The sequence below is a fragment of the Bombyx mori genome, chromosome 28, assembly GCF_030269925.1.
Source record: "Bombyx mori chromosome 28, ASM3026992v2".
Lineage (NCBI taxonomy): Eukaryota > Metazoa > Arthropoda > Insecta > Lepidoptera > Bombycidae > Bombyx > Bombyx mori.
The window spans coordinates 5490844-5513448 of NC_085134.1; the positions used below are offsets into that span (position 1 = coordinate 5490844).

The window sequence follows — 22605 nt, forward strand, 5'->3', positions numbered from 1 at the left end:
TATCTACAACGTAAATGCACCACCCACCTTGAGATATAAGTTCTAAGGTCTCAAGTATAGTTACAACGGCTGCCCCACCCTTCAAACTGAAGGTACCACAATCTCGCCTATTTCTGCCCGAAACAGTAAGGCGTTTCGGTTTGAAGGGTGGGTTAGCTGTTTTATTGTAAAAGCTAACTGTAAAGCTGTACTGTAAAGCTTCTAAGTCTCAGAACATGAAGCACTATCTGCCGCCGATGCTTAAATAAAAAATCTTTCAAAAATTTCATTCGTTCCAAAGTGCTTAATTTTAAGATAAGTTATAAGCAAAAAAGTTATTTTGTTTATAACTAGTGACCCGCCCTCGCTTCGCTTCGGAAACTGTAATTTATTATTGATTTCTCCACTATTTAATGGATGTTATTATACATATAAACCTTCCTCTTCAATCACTCTATCTATTTAAAAAAACCGCATCAAAATCCGTTGTGTAGTTTTAAAGATTTAAGCATACATAGGGACAGAGAAAGAGACTTTGTTTTATACTATGTAATGATTACAAAATAGCTTGACAAAGAAATACAGATGAATTTTATAAAAAAAATTATTAAAATTTACAAATAAGCGCCAACCCCTGAACGTTCGGGTTTTCGATCACACCCCTTGCATGTCGCAGCCCCCTGCGGCGTTTGGCAAGTGAGCTCACACACGCACACAGACGCACGCCTCATAAATCGAAAAGAACCTGTTTCGAGGGTAGTTCATTGTCACTAGTGACTCGCTGTTTTATTTATTAAGTTCCTTTCGTAATAAAAATCAAACGAAAAACGACCTTAAGTACCTCACAATAATGCCTCGAAATATAACGAAATAACATCGCTTAACATAATTTCGATTGAATTTTTTTGATGGCGCGCGATTTTGGCACTTATATCGATTGAAGGAAGCACCTTTATTTGTCCTTGGTTTTTAAATAAATTTGGACGTATTACTTGATTTAAATAACGAACATTCGTTTTTGAAGGTGACCATAATTCTCTGTATATCGTATACTTAGTGTATACCAACGATTCTGATGCAGCTTTTTTTTAATTGCTTAGATGTGTGGACGAGCTCACAGCCCACCTGGTGTTAAGTGGTTACTGGAGCCCATAGACATCTATAACGTAAATGCGCCACCCACCTAGAGATATAAGGTCTAAGGTCTCAGTATAGTTACAACGGCTGCCCCACCCTTCAAACCGAAATGCATTACTGTGGGTTTGATTATAATTTTGCGGGTTTGATTTTTATCACACGATGTTATTCCTTCACCGTGGAAGTCAATCGTGAACATTTGTTAAGTACGTATTTCATTAGAACAATTGGTACCTGCCTGCGGGATTCGAACACCGGTGCATCTCTAGATACGTGCAGGTAAGGTTGGCATTTAGGACGGCAGAGATGTTGATTACCGTTCCCTTACTCCCCTACATTTCTCTCAGATGCTCTCAAAATCTGAATAAGCTCGAAGCCTTATTGATATGCCATGCGTGTGGGTAGATACCACCACTCTGATTATTATTGTCGCGAAGCAAACGCGGTGTGGATGATTCACATGTATTTATTTATTTTATAATATTTTATTATTATAATATTTTGTTGTTACAGTTCGAAGAGTGTGATAGCTGTTTTACTGTACAGATTTAGACCTCAGTTAAGTGGGTGGTAGGTAGGTAGCATTCACGTCTCTAAGTCCATGACCTCAAATAAAGCATACGTCTAGGGCGTTTAGAATACTTAATAAACCGGCAGATTGAGTAATTCAAAAATTTTCAGATGTTATTTTAGTGTAGGAATTATTTTTCAAACGAATCCACGGACTATATATACTTATGTTTTATGGCTATGTATATAGATAGGTACATAAGAAGCGAACGTATCGTGCAGTACAGATTTCACGACAAAAAAAAACGTTTTATACAGAAAAAGTTTAAGGAAAAAATCGTACCAGCGGCCCGGCCCGCCTAGCCTGCCGCATGTCAGGCGAGACGTAAGACTACACAAGATAACTCGCTTCGACGGATTTATCTTGGGATAACAATTTTCAAATGCAAATTTGCCTTTTCAACCGTATTCAAAAAAGGAGGAGGTTCTCAATTCGACTGTATGTTTTTTTTTATGTTTGTTACCTCATAGCTTTTGACTGGGTGAATCGACTTTGATGATTCTTTTTTTATTAGAAATCTGACGCTTCCCGTGTGGTCCCCCCAATTTAGTCTAGTTCTGATAATGGCATCCATGAGAAATGAGAACCACAAAACACCAGATGGGCTGCAAGCTCATAGAAGCTCATAGATAGATCTAAGCAATAAATAAAGGAACAATCAACCGGATAACAAACCAACGAGAAAACGTTACCCATTTGATCTTTGTCCATAGTAACTATATATAGGTATATATATCTCTTTAAATTGGCTAAGGGCCAGGGTGTGGCTATGCATAAACCGAATTTCATAGTTAAAATAACATACATTCCGTCGTTGACCTGTCGCTATATCTCAGGTATCAGATGAAATGGAAGACTCAAAGGATATCGAATAAGAACTATGATATCGTTCAAAACGTCTTACCATTGAAACTCGTAGTTATTCTGGCGCGAACAATATCTAAATATTTTTTTGCCTTTGCACGCAGAGCATAATCTCACATTTCAAAACAGCTCACATGCCGGTGAGCTCAAAGACATCAACAACGCCCGGACACAGACAAACCGCTACTTACTAAAGTGCACAATATTTTCAATTGGTATTATGTACATCCATTTTTCTTCGTGGGAGACATTCATAAGCTAGTACCAGAAATAGTGAAATTTTCTCTTAAAATTTGATTTGCGATACCACACCACACGACTAGAACCGACGGATGTTTTGACGATAATTTCACTATATAAAATTCCAAAGTAATAAATAATAGTTTAAAAAAACGAACAAAATACGCTTTTATAGAAAATCCAACTAAAATTAAAAAATAAATCCAACTGTCCAAATATTATATTAATATAATATTTTTTATTTTTTAGTTTATATTAATATAATATTTTTTAGTTGGATTTTCTATGAAAGCGTATTTTGTTAGTTTTTTAAACTATTATTTAATTTTCTTTTTTAGTTGAATTTCAAATTTTTTTTAATATTGAACTGTCATCGGTCGTTAATAAGTATACCAAATTTCGAGTTAATCCGACGTTTTGAAGGGGGTCAAAATCATGTTCAAAGATTCCGTTACATTTTTTTTTATTATTGCTTAGATGGGTGGACGAGCTCACAGCTCACCTGGTGTTAAGTGGTTACTGGAGCCCATAGACATCCACAACGTAAATGCGCCACCCACCTTGAGATACAAGTTCTAAGGTCTCAAGTATAGTAACGACGGCTGCCCCACCCTTCAAACCGAAACGCATTACTGCTTCATGGCAGAAATAGGCGGGGTGGTGGTACCCACCCGCGCGGATTCACAAGAGGTCCTACCACCAGTAAACATACTAACATACATACGTCTGAAGCTAATAAAAGCGTATTAAAATTATCGTAAGATTTTATTATCTTGACACATTATTGCCGTGTGTACACGTAACTTTGTTGCATGCCGTCGCACTCGGGTACCTTCTGTCAAGTCACAACAAACTTAATAATGCACGTCGGAAAAACGTGAGCCCTTATAAAACCACGCATTTCTACGCTCGAACAACAGCAAACGTAACTTTGTATAAACAACGTCCCACAAACACGACACGCGAAGTCGTTATACCCAATAATAAGCTTTGCTCCATTGAGATAAGAGGCATAAAATTAAAGCAGATTTGTATTGATAAATTCAGAATTATGCTTTAAGAAATTAAACACAATCGGAGCGACTTAAAATACATTTTTGATTGAGCGTCGATTGTTTATGTTTGCGAAGTGAATTTTAATACTTAGAAATTTTATACACTACGAACTAGGTATTTTCTTTGGCGATTTTTACCTATTAAACTTTACTTTAGACATTTTAGTGGAAGTTTAACACACGATGGAAGTACATATTTGTTTTATAAGCCGTAAGTAAACCTCTTTTTTTTTCCTACCTATGCTGATAGCCTTGAGAGGCTATTTCAGCTTCACCCTAACGTTTGTAGGTGAGCTCGCGGGGCTCAACCGGAGAGTTGCTAACACTGACCCTAGCAAGAGCAGTGCTTGGCAGAATCTACCACCGGATCGGAAACGCGACCCACTGAGAAGATCCGGCGAGAAACTCAGTGGGCTGTGTCTATGGATTAGTTCGCTCGTCGAGCCCAAACCTCAGTATTTCGTATGGTTTGAAATCGCTGAACTATTGAAGTCGCTATGAACGTTATTATTTTTGTTCTATTCTTAGAATGTAAAGACCCCTGGTGGTCCGAAGGGTTTCCAGCTTCGCCACGATAGGTGAGCGAGCACGGGCTCAGTCAGGAGTGATGGAATTTGCAATCTGCCGCCCGAGCGCTAAAGGTAGCTGCTTCGCGATTGCATCTACTACCGAATCGGAATCGCGACCCGCTGAGAAAATCGGGCACGTAACGCAGCGGACTGATGTATGGGTTCTAACTTCCAACTCTTCAAGGTGGTGGTATCTACACGTGCCCGAAAACACCAATAATCTTAACTATATTAAAACTAGTCAAACAGTGATCAAATCTTTACATTTGGTGCTATAAAAAATAAAATAAAAAATAAACAAATAATATTCGCATCGCACCGCATTTTAAAACGCAAAAAACTTGTAAAGTTGTTAAAATCGTTCGTGAACAGGTGTCTTGTATCAATTCGTTGGCATTAACCTAATTTAGGGATATTTTTAAGCTCACTTCGCGTTATTATTTGTTCAAATGTGTGTCTTCCTTTGAATGGGACACAAATTTGAATATTAAAACGCAGCGCTTATACTGGCTGTCTGCGCGTCCTTTACTTTTTTTTATTGCTTAGATGGGTGGACGAGCTCACAGCCCACCTGGTGTTAAGTGGTTACTGGAGCCCATAGACATCTTTGACGTAAATGCGCCACCCACCTTGAGATATAAGTTCTAAGGTCTCAGTATAGTTACAACGGCTGTCCCGCCCTTCAAACCGAAACGCATTACTGCTTCACGGCAGAAATAGGCAGGGTGGAGTGGCAGTGGACCTCTGTGGCCCGAAGGATAGAAGATAGATAGTAAGAAGCTTAAAGACAGTTTGAAGTCGTCGTGGCCTAAAGGTTAAAGACGTCCGGTGCATTCGTGTTGAGCGATGCACCGGTGTTTGAATCCCGTACCAATTTTTCAAATGAAATACATACTTAACGAATGTTCACCATGGACTTCCACGGAGTAGGAATAACATCGTGTATTAAAAACCAAACCCGCAAAATTATAATTTGCGTAATCACTGGTGGTAGGACCTCTTGGGAGTCCGCACGGGTAGGTACCACCACCCCGCCTATTTCCGTCGTGATGCAGTAATGCGTTTCGGCTTGAAGGGTGGGGCAGCCGTTTTACTGTAAAAAACTTAGTACTAATATCTCAAGGTAGGTGACGGCATTTACGTTGTAGATGTCTATGGGCTCCTGTGACCACTTAACATCAGGGGGGCCGTGAGCTCGTCCACCCACCTAAGCAATAAAAAGTATAGGTACTCTATAAGCGATTAGAAGTACGTAATATTCTTTCATATGTGAAGTCCGAAAGTCTGGTATGTCAATAGCTATTGGTTAATCAAGAGACTCGGCTTACGCTTCAGTTATTACTAGGGGTGGGGGCTGTTTCTATTACAAATGAAAGATTCTAGAAAATGCTAAGTTTTATTAGTAATATGCTTTATTTATATATTCAGTTTAACTGTAAATAGTCTTCAGCAGAGCGAAGTACGACCAAGATCTGCTCAGTATCTGAAATTATAACAAAACATCTGTTTAGAACTCTGTCTCTCTGTGAACAACATATCGTCTTTTCGCATTAAAAGTGTACAATTTCCAAAAATATTCGAAATTGAATTAATATGCGGAATCATTTGGTATCGCCAGAATTTTTCTCATAAATACTGTCAAAAGAGCGTAGTTTAGTTATTTTTTTTTTGTTTACATATATTTTGAGTACTATTAACAAAATTAATACATACAGATAATGTAACTGGTAAAAAATTAAAAATAAATTTTGCAAAGATAATTAATATTAAAAACTAGCTGACCCGGCAGACTTCGTAGTGCCTTAATCGATAAATGAGTCGTCTATTATCAAAGGTGGCAATCTGTACATTTGGACAAAAATTTTTTATTGATATGTCAATACAGATTTATTTGAATATAATCGTCTCCTTCAAAGAATATGGTTCAAAACCTGCATTAAATAAAGGTTAATAGTTAACCTGTTATTTATCTAAGATGTCGTTCCGAAGAGTTTTGTGACTGCCAATGGAATACAAAGTCAATAATTCGTTTTTCTGATTTACCAATCATTGTCCAAAAGTCAGATTGCCGCCTTTGATAATAGTCGACTCAAATACAAGACCTAAGCTTTTATATAAAATAATCTTAAAACAAACAAAAGGAATCCGTCCGACGGAGGGGGGGGGGTATATCAAAGGAAAAACAAAATTGTTATTTTTATTTAATTCCGAGCATTTTCATATTTATCTTTATACAGTTTTAATGCGAGAAAACGATATCTGTTTAGAACTTGTTGTAGGGTGGTGCCACTAATACTGTATGAGGTTGTCGGGATGCGTGAGTGGTATACCTCCATTGTGGACGCATTTGATGACTTGACTACAATTTCGTCCAACCATTAATGCGTTTTCAAAGCGCTTACCGAGTCGCTTCCCAAGATTTTACCACTACTACTGCTTACTGTGACTTGGGTCTTTATTAAGCGATGTCAATGAATATTGATCTTTTTTTTATGATTGACGGATTACTGGTGGCTCGGCGGCCTCTCCAGTTTCACCAGGACAGGTGGGCAAGCGAAGGCTCTGCCAACTTCCGGATCGAAATCGCGACCCTCTGAAAAGATCCGGCGAGAAACTCAGCTGGCTGTGTCTATGGGTTAGTTCACTCGTCGAGCCCTTCATCGCGAGCGACGGGTTCGACGATGACGGTGACCGGTGCTTGTGGTACCTAAAAGCACCGCTAATGGATCGGGAGGATCCGTAATGACGTGTAAGGAAATATCAAAAACATCATACCATTACGCTATTTTGGGTACCTAACCTCATTTAAATAGTTCTAAGGGTACTTGTATTGAAATTATGGTTTCAAGTGTCAGTTTATGTGTCAAGTGGGTCCAATGACCGTCGTCTTCGTTAGAAGACGGTAAAACTTTAGAGGGATTCGTGAAGTAGCTTCTCTTGAGTTGTTAGGTCTCCCTCGGAGGCGCTCGGGCAGCTGATACCGAATCCCTGTCCTCCTGGAGAAATCGGAAAGGCATCCAAGCTATCCTTCCTTTCTAAAAGAGAAAATTTCAAACTCACCGTGATATTGAATCCGCTGAGGCATATCAGTAAAGAACTCGTCACGATGTTAAATAGAGTGGACAGAGAATATAAAGACTGCGTTTTGTTGACCAACCTACAAAAATTTCAAGATACTAAATCGAAACCCTTCAAAATAAAAATGTTTTATTTTTGCGTTAATTGTATTTTAGGATATTATAATATGTCTGGGGTTTTGTGTGTTTTGTGTTTATGCCGTGTGTGCTTTGTTCATACATACAATTCTATGTCTATATATTATTATTATTTTTCCAAAAACCAATGACCCTGCCACAGCGCTCTCTTGGTTGACTTGTAGAGAAGGCCATAGATGCCTAAATCCGCCGTTGTAACTTTTTTTTGTTTTGACTCATAGAACTCAAGGTAATTAATGCATAAGAAGCCAAAATAAAAGCTAAAACTAGGTACTTGCTTTATCACGCCCTCGTATTGAACGGGACCTTTTAATTTGCTAATCTAAGCATATACTATGCAATAATACGCGAAACTAAACTTGGGGTGCTAAACAGCGCAATTAAAAGCCGCGAGGGCGGTAAATGATATTTATTTCCTTAGATTTGGGATGTTTTAGTTTTTTCCAACGACACGCTATTTGCTATGTGACTTTTCGTACTGACATTTCGTTCTGGGTCGACGCTAGGTATGCTCATGCGTTTATACCCTATTATTTATACACGATCGCGATCGCCTTTCGATATTAAAGTTCCATTTTTTTGCCTAGGTACACTGGTAACGTCGAAGGGCTATACTAACTTCACCGATCGAGTAAGTGAGCCTTGTGAATGAGTTAATACTAGCCCTGGCAAGGGCGGTGGTTCGCTAAACCTACCATCGGTATCGCGACCCACTTAGAAGGTACAGTATTATAATTATATATGTAACGTTAGGCTCAAACCGGCACGTTAGCATAAATATGTGCATAGTGCACATTCAAACACACCCATCACACGTCATCTCGGATTCTCCCGATCCACTAACGGTGCTCTTAGGTACTACAAGCACCGGTCACCGTTCTCGTCGAACCCGTCACTTGCGACGAAGGGCTCGGCGAGTAAATTAACCCAGAGACTCAGCTCACTGAGTTTCTTACCGGATCTTCTCAGTAGGTAGCGTGCTCTTGCTAGGGCTAGTCTTAACAATGTCCATAAGTTAGAGCCCCGTGAGCTCACCTACTCGCTTGGTGAATTTAGTATGACCCTCGATATCACTAGAAAAGGTAGATAAAAAAAACAGCCCCATTCATTTACTGGTGGTAGGACCTCTTGTGAGTCCGCACGGGTAGGTACCACCACCCTGCCTATTTCTGCCGTGAAGCAGCAATGCGTTTCGGTTTGAAAGGTGAAACTTATATCTCAAGGTGGGTGGCGCATTTACGTTGTAGATGTCTATGGGCTCCAGTAACCACTTAACACCAGGTGGGCTGTGAGCTCGTTCACCCATCTAAGCAATAAAAAAAAAGCATACACATTACATTACATAGCACTGAGCAATAATACCAATAAAGCAAGTGACCTATGAACTAATCAAAAACTACCAATCGCAATTGTATGTAGTATAAAAACAACAATAAAAAATATATTAAATAAGAAACAAAAGTAAAAGTTGATTTAATTTTCTTGAAGTCTGTGAAAATGACCTTTGTTACGCGGTGAAGGGTTTTGGAGTTTAAAAAAAAAACCTATTTTAAATACAAACTGAATTTATTTATGCTTTACAATAATCCCATATTACACGAACCGAGTTAGGATGTTATATTATGTCGAACTGCCCGAGTTTTGAAAGAGAAGGAGAATATATACACGAACGGTATTTACCAAACAATTAGTGAACTAGTTATCCAGACTATGAACCTTATTAGTAAATATATTAAGATTCTCGATACAAACCTACGAAATTGGTAAACGATGTAGTCAACAGGATATTACTAATGTGAGAAGAATAAATACATATTAACGAATGTTCTAATTACAAATGAAAATTTGATTTAGGGTAAACAATATACAAATGATTTAGTAACATAAGGAAGTAAGTATATTATTAACAATGATTTAGAACTAAGAGTACTAAGAAAACTAAGCGTACATTATGCGTTTTTTTTTTTTTTATATGAGTTAGGTAACTCATAATATAATAATAACTCAACATTTATGAGTTAGGTAACTCATATATGGGTAATGACGGTCTCAAGCCCAGATGAGAAAGAAGAGGGTTGAGTTGGAGACATTTCCACCGTAAAACAATTAACGCCGAATGTCGGGTGGCGATTAATTAGCGGGACCCAAATGCCTTATTTCAGCGGACTCGAAGAACTAAATCTCTTCCAAAGCATTGCCGTGGAAGGATGCGGGACCCTACCATGCGCATTGTCCCAAGAAAGCCTCATGAGGCCACGACCCACAGCATTGAGGATTATTGAAGCAAGGAGGATATGAGTTAGGTACTAATGTGAGAGGCATAACATAAAAAGTTCAAACATTCCATTGTAAGCTAAAATACATGCCGAGTTATTAAAGCCGTGTTTAAAAAGAGTTCAAAGACTGGCTTTCTCTAATGGTAATAGGAAATATAGTGAGCCAGCAGCTGTCACAGTACTGCTTATACTTGCCGCGAAGTAGCCCTGCGTTTCAGTTTGAAGACAGGGACTATTTTGACTATTGACATTTCGACTCCACGTTGAGGCCGATGGCGGAATTTATGTTGTGATCTCTATGGACAACCACAGATACTGTAGTCAGGTGGATAACCTAAGTAGTGTAATTTGCTTATATTTTTTTTTGGAATTGGGCACTTGACAGTATGCAGATGTTAGAAACAGATGCGGACCCAATGATGTTTTAGGGGCGTACCCACTCATTGACTTCTCTTGCACTATCTCACCCGACATCCGATCTCCGCTTGGGGTCATAACCCAAGCAGAGTACGGGTTTCCGCAGTCAACACTAAAACCAGGATCGCGGCGCCACCCCTAGGACGCCTGACCGACAGGTGGTCGAGGCAATCGTCTATATTATAGTCGTCTATATTATAGTCGTTTTTATTTTGCCTTCTTCATCTATACAATAATACGTGAAACAAAAACTTTGTACCCATTTTTACGAAAATTGCGCGGACGGAGGAGTATGAAATTTCCCGCACTTATAGAGAATATAGAGAAGGAGTGCAAAATGTTCATATTTTTTTTAAATTATGCAAAAAAAAATCATTAAATCAATAAAAAAGCATTAAACACACTACCATGTATTTGATACACACGCATGCATACTATTTGTTTATTGTCAAACTTTTATTATTGCCTGGTCAAATTGAGTATAGATTAAAATTAAATATTGTTTGTCTTTATTAATATTTGTCTGAAGTGTAATCTTTGCAAAATCTGTGATTATAGAAGTATAATAGTCTTTGACAACATAATCATAATAGTGTACATAGGATATATGTTTTAAGAATAATTTAACACGTCATAACCGAATCCGAAACGGCTATAGCCTTTAACACCAAAACAATTTTACTTACTCTATTAATTCCTGATGTCTTTTAATCAGTACTATTATCTCGTTAATTATTCTGTCGTTGCGTTTGATTTCTAAATGCTCGAATTTGTAACTCAATAGCCTGAAATTCATTCCGATGTAGCTGCACAAAGCATAAAATAGAGTATCCACGCCAAAGATGTTCGTGCAGACAATTATAGCTGTAAAAATATATATATAAACACTAAAACCCAGTAACTAAAAATATCTTTATTATTATCTGACCCAAATTTCGGCCTAGATGTCTCCCAGTAAATAGACAAAAACATCCAAAAGCTGGACGCTGGATGCTAGCACCAGTAAAGGCAGCTTTACACAAGCCTCGTTTGAAGAAGGACATGTCATAGCGCTCGGCAAACACCGTGGAGGGGGCAGCTCATTCCAAAGGCGAAAGGTACGTGACACTTAAGTAGTGGGGAATTGTTACCAACAAGCCTCTGACTATTGGAAGTTTTCTGTTACATTTTGTAACGATATCCTTTCGGTTGGGCTCACTGCTCGGATATCAACTTTAATCGAATAAAGACACAACTGCAATAGATAAGTACAACTCACTCGCCCAAAATTGGTTGACATAGACAATAACCCAAAACGATGTGTTGTACACGTCAAAAGGGTATTTGACGGCGAACGGGTATAAGACCACAAATTTTCCCGTTTCCATGAATTCACCGGCCATCCCGAACAAGGGCATCGTACAAAATGTCATCGTGACCACAAAACTCACAGTCGAAAGCAGAAAATTCACGAATTTCAATAATTCATTCGCTTCGTTTACTATTCCTACTTCAGTTACGTCATTATCGTATACCGTTTCTTTTTTATCATTAAGACATTGATCATTGTCATTGGCAGTTTCTTCGATCTCATCCGGGTAAATCTCTCTTAATTTATCGACTACGTCTAACAATGATTCTTTGTTGTGATACAAATAGTGTACTTTTGCTGTGGCTAATACACTTATGGTAAGGCATGGCACGATCAGCGATAATTCCACGAAACTTTTGCCAGTTATTGTGCCGTCGATCAACCAATACATTTCGCCAATCAAAACGAAGTATAAGCCAACTATGTTTAGGTAATATGCAATTGAATCCACAAATGTTCGCGTCCAATGGTTCCATTCTCCCAAGAATATGTTTATTCCGGATAGAAACAACGCGGTTTTGGTTAACTTTATCGTCTTTTCGAATTCCGTTTTTGCTCTCATTTCGAGTCGTCCGGTTCGATTCACGAGTGGCAAGCGAATGTGTCACGAAGCTTAGAAAATTAATTACAAACGAAAGTACATCAAAGAGATTTTGATATTTACTTGTCGGTCTTTAATTAGACAAGTTTAATTTTTCGGGTATCGAATTTTTTTTTTTTTGGATACGCTTTGTACTCTTAATTCTTGGTAACGTGCCCTGTAATGAGATTGAAGTCCTCGTATTGTAATAGAGAATATTTAAACGGAATAATGACAATTAACTTAACCGACCACATTTAAAAGAGGGATATTATGTTCGTAACTTAGAAGAGTTTTTAAGAAAACTGACTATAACAGTCATTGACCTTTTTTTCTATTGTTTGATTGAAAAACCATTTTGAAAGAAACTTTTAGCTGTTTACAGAAAACTAATTTTTATTAAAATAATAAAAAATATTAGCAATAGTTATAGGCAAATATGTTTGGTTTTTGTTTGTCCTCACGTTATCATTGGCTTTGTTTACAGCGATTTTGTTATGATTTTATTGATAGCCTCAACTCAACGCAGGAAATTAATGAGCTTAAAACTTTTAGAGGTGTCAATCCATGAGATGTTTAACAATTCGAATATGTTTTCTGATATATTTTATTTAGTGCGTATAAATAATTGAAATAATATATTAAAGGAACGACGAAATTAATAGAATGATGAAAGGATCACATATTCACATGTAAATCTTTTTTGAGGCAACCGTTCCTATTTATATATGCTACCGATGATGTCAACACCTTCAAAAGCGATGACATTTTGATTTCATTGGCGTAAATCAACTATAACAGTGAAGATTTATAAAATATTAAAATTAGTTACTTAGACACATTATATATTTTCCTAACAAAATAATAATTAAAATCACTATTAATTAATAATTATTAATCAATACCAATTGAATGCGTCTTAACGCTACGTATTTGTCAATTAACTTATATAATATGTTACTCTAATTTGGTATTTAAATGTTTTTTTTTAAATGTAGTATTAAAATTAAATCTATATCTATACTAATAATATAATAGAAGAAAGATTTGTTTGTTTGTTTGTATTGAATAGGCTCCGAAACTACTGAACCGATTTGAAAACTTCTTTCACTGCTTGGAAGCTACACTATTCCCGAGTGACATAGGCTATAATCTTTTTTGAAAAAATTACGGATCCTTACTAAAACGTCAATAATGTAAGCCAAGATGTAAAAAAATAACCTAAAATATTCTTTACATCGAGTGCCCTGCGAAAACTATTGATGATAGAATAAAATAATGTACTACGACTTTGTAGAACACATTATTATTTACAAAAAGTTTCGCAATCGCATATGTCAAACTATTATAGTTATGCCGCAATAAGTGTTCTTTTATTTTAAAAATAAAACAACGTCAAATATCGTTGAATTATTTGTTAACTAGCGACCAGCCCTCGCTTCGCTTCGGAAACATTAAAACACACATGAAACCAAAAAAATAAAAAATAAAAATTTAAAAAAAGTAGCCTATGTTCATCAGGGACAATGTCGGCTTCTAATGGAAAAAGAATTTTTCAAATCGGTCCAGTAGTTTCGGAGCCTATTCGAAACAAACAAACAAACAAATCTTTCCTCTTTATAATATTATAGTATAGAAGTATAGATATAGAAGACCCGAGCGGAGCCGGAGCGGGCCGCTAGTATTTAAATATCTTAGTAGCGCGCATTCTGTTTGTATGGAACAGTAAAATTCCCTCGCGTCTTATTTCTAGAACAAAAATTATAAAAGATAGTCTGGTTCAAAAGGTGGATACAGGTTTGACTCATTAGTATTCAATTTCCTACAAATTTAATTAGAATTCCAGAAAGGTTTTTTGTTATAAATGATGAAATAATCACAAAAATATTGTACTACAAATACAAACTTGTTTATTCACCGCCATTTTGTTTTGCAAAGATTTAATTATGCAGACACATTTATTATTAGGACTGCATTAAAATCGAATATCATAAAAAGTTTCACGGAAACAAAAACTAATTTAAAGACACGGAAACGATACTATCGTAACAAAAATATATATGGAACTATAAAATTTATGTAATTGCTGGTCCGAAGTTTAAATAACATACCGTTTCGGAGGTCGAACTCAAACATATCAATGACAATAGAACAACGACCTAAATCACAATAAAATTGCAACGACAGAACGACTTAAGTCTCACAAAAAAATAATAGCCAACAAGACCTTTTGATAATCTACTCGAAGTGGCTTCGTTTGAAGCAAAAACGATACAATCCCTTTTGATCCGTCCGAAGACCTTCGGTTTTCACGAAATGCAGACAAAAAATATAATTTCTAGCCGTTTCTATTATTTCGGCGGGGCTTTTATTTACGCCGAGCGGTCTTGCGCGACAAACTATTAAAAAAAATGTTACCAACAATGGAGTGGGTTCTGTAGTAAAAAGAAATATATTTTCGACTCTGTGCAACCTCATCATCAAACTCTTTTTACCCTATCTAATCGTTGGTAACCAGTATTCCAACTACCCGAGGACTGGTAGGTGAGCTCACTGGCTCAACCTGAGAAAGTTTACTAGCACTACTCTAGCAAGAGCAGTGCTTCACTGAATCTTTCCGGTTATCGTTCTCATCTAACCCGTCGCTTGCGAAGAAGGGCTCGGCGAGTAAATTAATCCACTGACACGGCCCACTGAGTTTCTCGCCGGATCTTCTCAGTGGGTCGCGTTTCCGATCCAGTGGTAGATTCTGTGAAGCACTGCTCTTGCTGGGTTAGTGTTGTGTTAGCAACGTCGTCAGGTTTGAGCCCCGTGAGCTCACCTACTAGTTAAGGTTCCGCTGATATAGCCTCTCAAGGCTATCAGATTAGGAAGGGAGAAAAAATCAAAACAGCTTATCTCTCGACAAAAGCCTCCTCTAAAGATTGCCAATAATCTCTATTTTTTGTTGTCACTTGTAATCGAATTCAAAAAAGGAGTAAGTGCTCTTTTCTTTAGAAAGTTTCTATGTTAGAGGAGTCTCAGAACTCTTTTTTACGAGAACCAATTATTCGAATGATTATTTTATATATATTTGAAAGTTTGAAAGCTTCTAATGCGGTCCCATTTAAACAAGATCTGACCAGTAGTTCCTGAGATATCCATAATAATACTTGTTTAATTGACTTCAACCACATTTATTATGTGTATATTATTAACCTCATTTTATTATTACGTCAAAATCGGTTTTCTTTTTTTTGTTCGTTAAAATTCTGTATTGCGTTATGTATGTGTTAACGGAAATGTATGTAATCCGTCATTCTATACAATTCCTAGGAAATGTATGTAATTCCTAAAATCGCACGGAAATGTGTGAAATAAATTATATTATACTTACACATTACACATTTCCTAGGAAATCTATACATTTCCTAAATAGCAATCGGAAATGTAAAACATTTAAGATATTGGTGGGTACGCGGGGACAGCGGGACGAGTCTTGCACTACGGTCAGTTGCCAACTTGCAATTCACTGGAACCGGCCAGGGATTTAAGAAGTGCCTTTGCAAGAAAAACTGTGCTACATCAAGATGTCTGTATTTTAAAAATAAAGTATTATGTACTTCCAAATGCCATTCGAGCTTACCCTGCAAAAATAAATAGCTATATGGACTGACAAAGTATTATAATATAAAGATTTACTTTTATACTTTGACATTTATAATTACTTAATTATCAGACTGATTACTTGCCAAATGAAAATTTGATTTTATAAGAATAAATATAAGTTGATTTTGTGATACGTTAAAAGTTAATACTTAGTTGATTTTAGAAGTTTTAATTAGTAAGATAATATGAATATATTATTATTATTATTTTACGGTATGACTGTTTGTCATACCGTAATTATGGTATGACGGATTGTCTCAATAAGTGTTATAATAAAAAAATATTATTAACAACGTGTTTTATTACAGAAACCATTTACTTTATACATTTCCTAATACGATATTGGAATTATATACAATTCCGAGGAAATGTATACATTTCCTAGGATATCTATGCATTAAATAGTTTTTCAAACAATATTTTATACATTTCCTAAATAGTATCGGAATTGTACACATTTCCTAGGATTTGTATACAATTCCTTGATTTCATACATTTCCGGTAACATATGCAAATGGTCAGTTTGTTTTTCCGTAAGAATCTCTTAACCAAAAACAAAAAAAAACAGAAAGAATAACGTCTAAAATTAATGTAAATCTTGTGATACCAGTGATTAAGATCCAATTTCGATTGTTGAGCTAACGCTGGGTTCATCTGGATACGTAAACACGACTTTACGTTACATTGTTATAAAATTATAACACGCAACGTACCTTCATTTGCGGAATTCCCTGTTGGAGGACAGACAGCGCGCCCTTACACCATTCTGCTAACTTCTATAGCGAAACAGTCTTATCGGATGCAATCTGGCATATTGAATGCAGCCCTTACGTATCAATCTGATTCATTAACACTGTCATTAAACGCCTGCAGCTCTAGCACTCGCCCATAGGCATATCCCACTGAGTTTCTCGCCGGATCTTCTCAGTGGGTCGCGTTTCCGATCCGGTGGTAGATTCTGCGAAGCACTGCTCTTGCTATGGCCAGTGTTAGCAACACTCCGGCTTGAGCCCCGTGAGCTCACCCACAGGTTATGGCGAAGCTGACATAACCTCTCAAGGCTATAAGCATAGGTAGAAAAAAAACCGGATCTTCTCAGTGGGTCGCGATTCTGAAGCGATTCTGTGAAAAACTGCTCTTGCTAGGGCTAGTGTTAGCGAATTCTCTCAGGTTGTGCTCACCTAGCCATCTAGTCGTAGCTAGAATAGCCCCTTAGACTACCAGTGAAAAAGTAGGGAATAAAGCACTTGGAGTAATCGTAAATTCGTAAGTTGCCTAGTAACCATAACCATCGAACTCCTTGATAAGTTCGCTGTGAAACCTAACCCATACATACGCTGAAGGTCTCACTGGATCTTCTCAGCGACTCACGATCCCAATCCGGCAGTGACTGGTGGGTGAGCTTACCGGACTCAAGCTTTCAGCTTGTGCTAAAATTGGCTCTAGCAAAAGCGCAGTGCTTCGCAGAATCTATTACCGGATCGGAATCGCAACCCACTAAGAAGTTTTTTTTTTATTACTGATGGCCCGGAGGCCTTTCCCCTTTTACAAAGGCTCAGCCAGGAGGGGTGGAATTCGCTAGCAGTTGCCCGAGCGCCTCCGAGGGAGACCTAACAACTCAAGAGCAGCTGCTTCGCGAATGAATCTACTACCGGATCGAAATTGTGACCCGCTGAGAAGATCCGGCGAGAAACTCAGCGGGCTGATGCATGGGTTCGGTTGCACGTCGAACTCTTTGTCGAGTTCGACGATTACGGTTACCGGGGTCCCTAAGCCTACTCCTAGTGTTAGAGCTGAAGGCGTCTAATGCAAAGGTTATTGGATCTGATGGATCCGTAAAGACGACTTAGAAGATCCGGCGAGAGGCTCCTTACGTTGTGTCTATGGGTGAAAGGTTATAGCATTTCATTCGTTTGAAAAGGGCCCTAAGGCGTCGTTCACACCAACCAATTGTCCGCCGCCGACTGTGAGTATTCTCACTATCAGCCCCAGTGTAAGTCCACGTTTACACAACGTAATGAGCTTTTCGCCTGATCTTTTAAGTCATCTTTACGGATCCATCAGATTCAATAACCTTTGCATTACACGCCTTCAGGGTAAGTCCGCGTTTACACTGGGGCTGATAGTGAGAATACACACAGTCGTCGGCGGCGGACAAATGGTGTGAATGATGCCTTAGCGACAAACAGGCGACCCAGCCGTGTCTCTAGCATCACTGATGTATTCGCGCCCCTTTGAAGGCAACACAAAAGCTACAATTACTTTTAAAATTACGTAATAAACTAATTAACAGTTTCCTAAATAAACAATTAGACGCATCTTTTCATACGCCTTCTACAAAGGTGCAATAACAAAAGGCCCTTTTATAAAACAAAAACATAGTAAACGGACATCGTAAAAATGAAAATATTATTTTGTCTTGTTAAACACTGTTATTTAAATGTTAAAAGTGAAACATGTTGAACGTTAACATAGAGTGAGTGCTGCGTTACAAAAGACTTATGTTAATTTTTTTTTCCTACCTATGTTGATAGTCTTGAGAGGCTATGCCAGCTTCTCCTTGACGTGTAGATGAGCTCACGGGGCTCAAACCGAGAGTGTTGCTAACACTAGCCTTAGCAAGAGCAATGCTTCGCAGAATCTAACCCTCAGACACAGCCCACTGAGTTTCTCGCCGGATCTTCTCAGTGGGTCGCGTTTCCGATTCGGTGGTAAATTCTGCGAAGCACGGCTCTTGCTTGGGTTCGTATTAGCAACGTCGTCAGGTTTGAGCCCCGTGAGCTCATCTACTAGTTAAGGTTACGCTGAAATAGCCTCTCAAGGCTCTCAGCTAGGTAGGAAAAAAAAGTGATGGTTTGGTGAGGCGTGTCTTATCAAGGAGTCACTCCGTTTAAAACTGCTATGTTCATGTAATTTCCACTTCCTACACTAGTGCTATTTCGGTGAGTCTTCCAACAATAACTTGCAGTTTACTTTCGCGTCTATTCGCTGTCTTTTTAAGGCTATTAATGAACTAACGTACTGCCGATACAAAAACACGTTTGCAATGTAAGGCAATTAAAAAAAAACTAGGATGCGAGAGTACTATCCCATGTCTCCGATCCTAGCATAGTTAAATTGACAAAAATAGACCTTCAATCGTAAGCACAAAAAGCGTTTTCAGTTTACATGTAACGGAACGCAGCACCAAGCGATAACGGCTCGCACTTGACCAGTTTTTTTTTTCGATTTCTGAGAAAAATGTTATCTATCATAAATACTGAAGTTATGTGTGTTCGAGTTTTTGGCGGGAACACGAGGAGTGAAGATGTGTGATTTGTTTTCTTTTGTCTATTTAGTGTTTCTTCAGGTTTAAATGTGTAATAACGGTGGTTTATTAACTGTTTAATATCTGTGAAAGTGCAAAAATGTGGAAAAATGAAACAAAGCCGCTGGACGTAGCTTCTCGTGATCCTCCAAAAAGTCCGCTGAAAAAATTTCAGTAAATGACCACCATTTTACTGAGGTTATATTTCATCCCATATCATCTTTCTCATTTCATTTAATTTCATCCCAGTTGATTAATGTCTCAAATTAGTCATCTTCATTTCATTTCATTCCACTCCATATTATCATTTTTCATAAAAATGAGATTAAAAATTAAAATAAGATTTGACCTAAAGGTCTTAGTTACCAGGTCATAAAATTCCCTTAAAAAAACAGTGTATTGAAAAACGTCCGCTGAAAGGGAGTACTAAACAATGACGCCACAGTAGCAAATAGAAAAATTTAAAAAACAGTCTCATTAACTGTCTATCACACTTCAATCCAGCACACTTCACTCCGTTTAAAACTGCTATGTTCATGTAATTTCCAATTCCTATACTAGCGCTATTTCGATGAATCTTCCAACAATAACTTACCGTTTGCTTTCGCATCTATCTGTCTTTTTAACGCTATTAGAGGTCTCGCAGTAGTCGAAATTCGACTATAATTAATTGGAATTGTAAGTTTCTACACTATTATGATTGTATTCTATACTTCTAAAATCACAAATTTCGCCAAGACTACACTATAAAAATATTAACAAAGACAAACAATATTTAATCTCAATTTGACAACAGACGTTAAGAGCAAAAGTTTGAAAATAAATAGTATGCATCAGCATGCGTGTGTGCGTCAAATACATGGTATGTAGTGTGTGTAATGTTTTCTTTATTGATTTAATATATCTTTTATGCATTATTTAAAAAAAATATTATTATTGTGCACTTCTTCTCTATATTCTCTATAAGTGTGGAAAATTTCAAACTCCTCCGTCCGCGCAATTTTCGTTAAAGGGATACAAAGTTTTTGGTTCACGTATTAATATAACGCTATTATTGAACTAAAGCACTGCCGATACAAAAACACGTTTGCAATGTAAGGCAATTAAAAAAAAACTAGGATGCGACAGTACTATCCCATGTCTCCGATCGTAGCATGATTAATTTGACAAAAATAGACCTTCAATCTTAAGCACGAAAGGCGTTTTCAGTTTACACGTAACTGAAGGCAGCTCCACGCGATAACGGCTCGCACTTGCCAGTGTTTTTTTTTTCGTTGTTCTGAGAAAAATGTTATCTATCATAAATACTGAAGTTATGTGTGTTCGGAGTTTGAATTTTTCGTGGAATACCCCGTCAACGTCAATCGTCGGGACTACAGCTGAGTTAAACGGCCATCTGGCAACCCTAGCGTTGACGTAGACTCCACAGATTATTTCGAACACACTACACGCCCAACAAAAAACTCGGATAGTAAACAATATATATTTGTTTGATTAAAACTATTTTTACAATTGCCTGATAAAGTATTCGAAACTTGTAAATAGAAATGGAAATAGTATAATAACAAATAAAAAAAAGCGAGATAAAAGCGTAAAAGTAATTTTAATTATGGCCCCAACTCGTACAAAACGGATGAAAATGCTATAATATCCTTGTTTATTAAAAAAATGGAGGTAATTTTATGAAACGCGTAAGAACTTAATATCTACATGAGGAAAAATATTATTTCAATAAAATGTTCGTCAATTTATTATATATTAACAATGTTCGGTTAAAATACATTGATATATTCAAATATATAATTATAATATTTTTCATTTAACATTTCTTTCACGCATCGCCCTGCTTCTTTCTAACGCGATATATTAGTACATACCTCATATTATTATTACTAAATGACATTAGTACAACAATTCTGAAATAAGTGATGCACACCCATGAATTTTTCGCCGGATCGTCTCAGCGGGTCGCGATTCCGGTGGAAGATTCAGCAAAGCACTGCTCTTGCTAAAGTCAGTATTAGCAGTTCTCCCAGGCTGAGCCCGTGAGCTCACCTACCGGTTTGCGTGCAGCTGGAATAGACCCTTAGCTAAAGGATTAAGTAGGAAAAAAGTGTATATTTAGTGTTTATTATCGACTGCTAGTAATCGATTTTTTTAGCTTCTAGATCAGGGGCTCCCAAACCTATTTTGCCCATTGCCCACTTTGAGAATAAATTATTTTTAGCGCCCCCATTTTTTCACCTACTTAAAAACCACTATAGCGAGAGCTCAGTCGTTGTCTAAGTCCTTCTAGATGAAATTACAAATCGCCCCCACGCCTCTACGCAACGCCCCTATTTTTTTTCTGGGTCTCTTTCCGCGCCGTTTAGGTCTGCGGCGCCGACAAGGGGGCGTTATCGCCCACTTTGGGAAAAGCTGTTCTAGATGGCGCCAGTTAAATATAATTGCTGATAGAGTTGCCAAAAAGACCGCGCCTCTGTGAGCAATGTTTCTCGTTATCTAATCATTCTTGAACAAGCAGTCGCCCGACAATTATCACCTTAAAGATCTTTGGCGTCATCGCCCTAAGCAACTTCTTTCTAGATTATGCATACGTGTCGCGATAGTACATAAGGGATCTGTGCTTCTAAACCAATATCAGTGATATTCGTTCATTGTTATACCTGTGTCTTTTCTTTGAAGCTTAGCAGAATATGTGTGACGTCACATTTTGCAAAAACAAAATCACTTCAATAGATCTCACTAAGTGATTTAAGAAAATTTTTATTCTTCTACGACAATAGCAATTGGTTGAAGGTGAAAATTCAACAACAAAGTTTAATAATAATCTTATGTCTAGCCGGACGAGTAAGCCGAAAGAATCTAAAGGAACACCGCGTTAATATCGGGGAAACCGTGAACAAATCAGACATGGTCATACGGCCTCAATATGGGATTCCCCGTGATATTTTTTTTATTGCCCTTTTAGGCAGACGAGCATACGGCCCATGTGATGGTGAGTGGTTACTGTCGACCATGGACTTCAGCAATGCCAGGGGCAGAGCCAAGCCGCTGCCTACCGTTGAGTACTCTCCACAAGCCTCGTTTAAATAATGACAAGTCATAGCGCACGGGAAACACCGTGGAGGGGAGCTCATTCCAAAGCCGGATGGCACGTGGCAAAAAAGTTCAAATTCAATTCAAATTCAAATTCAAAATCATTTATTTCAACTTAGATGTCAGTATGACACACTTGTTGAATGTCAAAATACAAATAACAATGTTAACTCTACCACCGGTTCCAAAAAAAGCCACAGTCCTGAGAAGAACCGGCGAAACAAACTCAGCGGGCTTTTTTTTTTTTTTTGTTTTTTCTCAAATATTTTCTTTTTTTTTAAATAAATAGAAATATTC

The 22605-nt window shown here is 37.5% G+C and overlaps 1 protein-coding gene across 2 annotated transcripts; it reads right to left on the reverse strand.

Annotated features, from left to right (window-relative positions):
• Window positions 1-5798: 5798 nt before the first annotated feature.
• Or-23 (olfactory receptor 23) lies at window positions 5799-13157 on the reverse strand. 2 transcript variants are annotated; one of them, NM_001173135.1, is given in 4 exon segments: window positions 5845-5898; window positions 7476-7572; window positions 11010-11187; window positions 11582-12236. In NM_001173135.1, coding segments are annotated over 4 exon segments (984 nt in total).
• Window positions 13158-22605: the final 9448 nt, after the last annotated feature.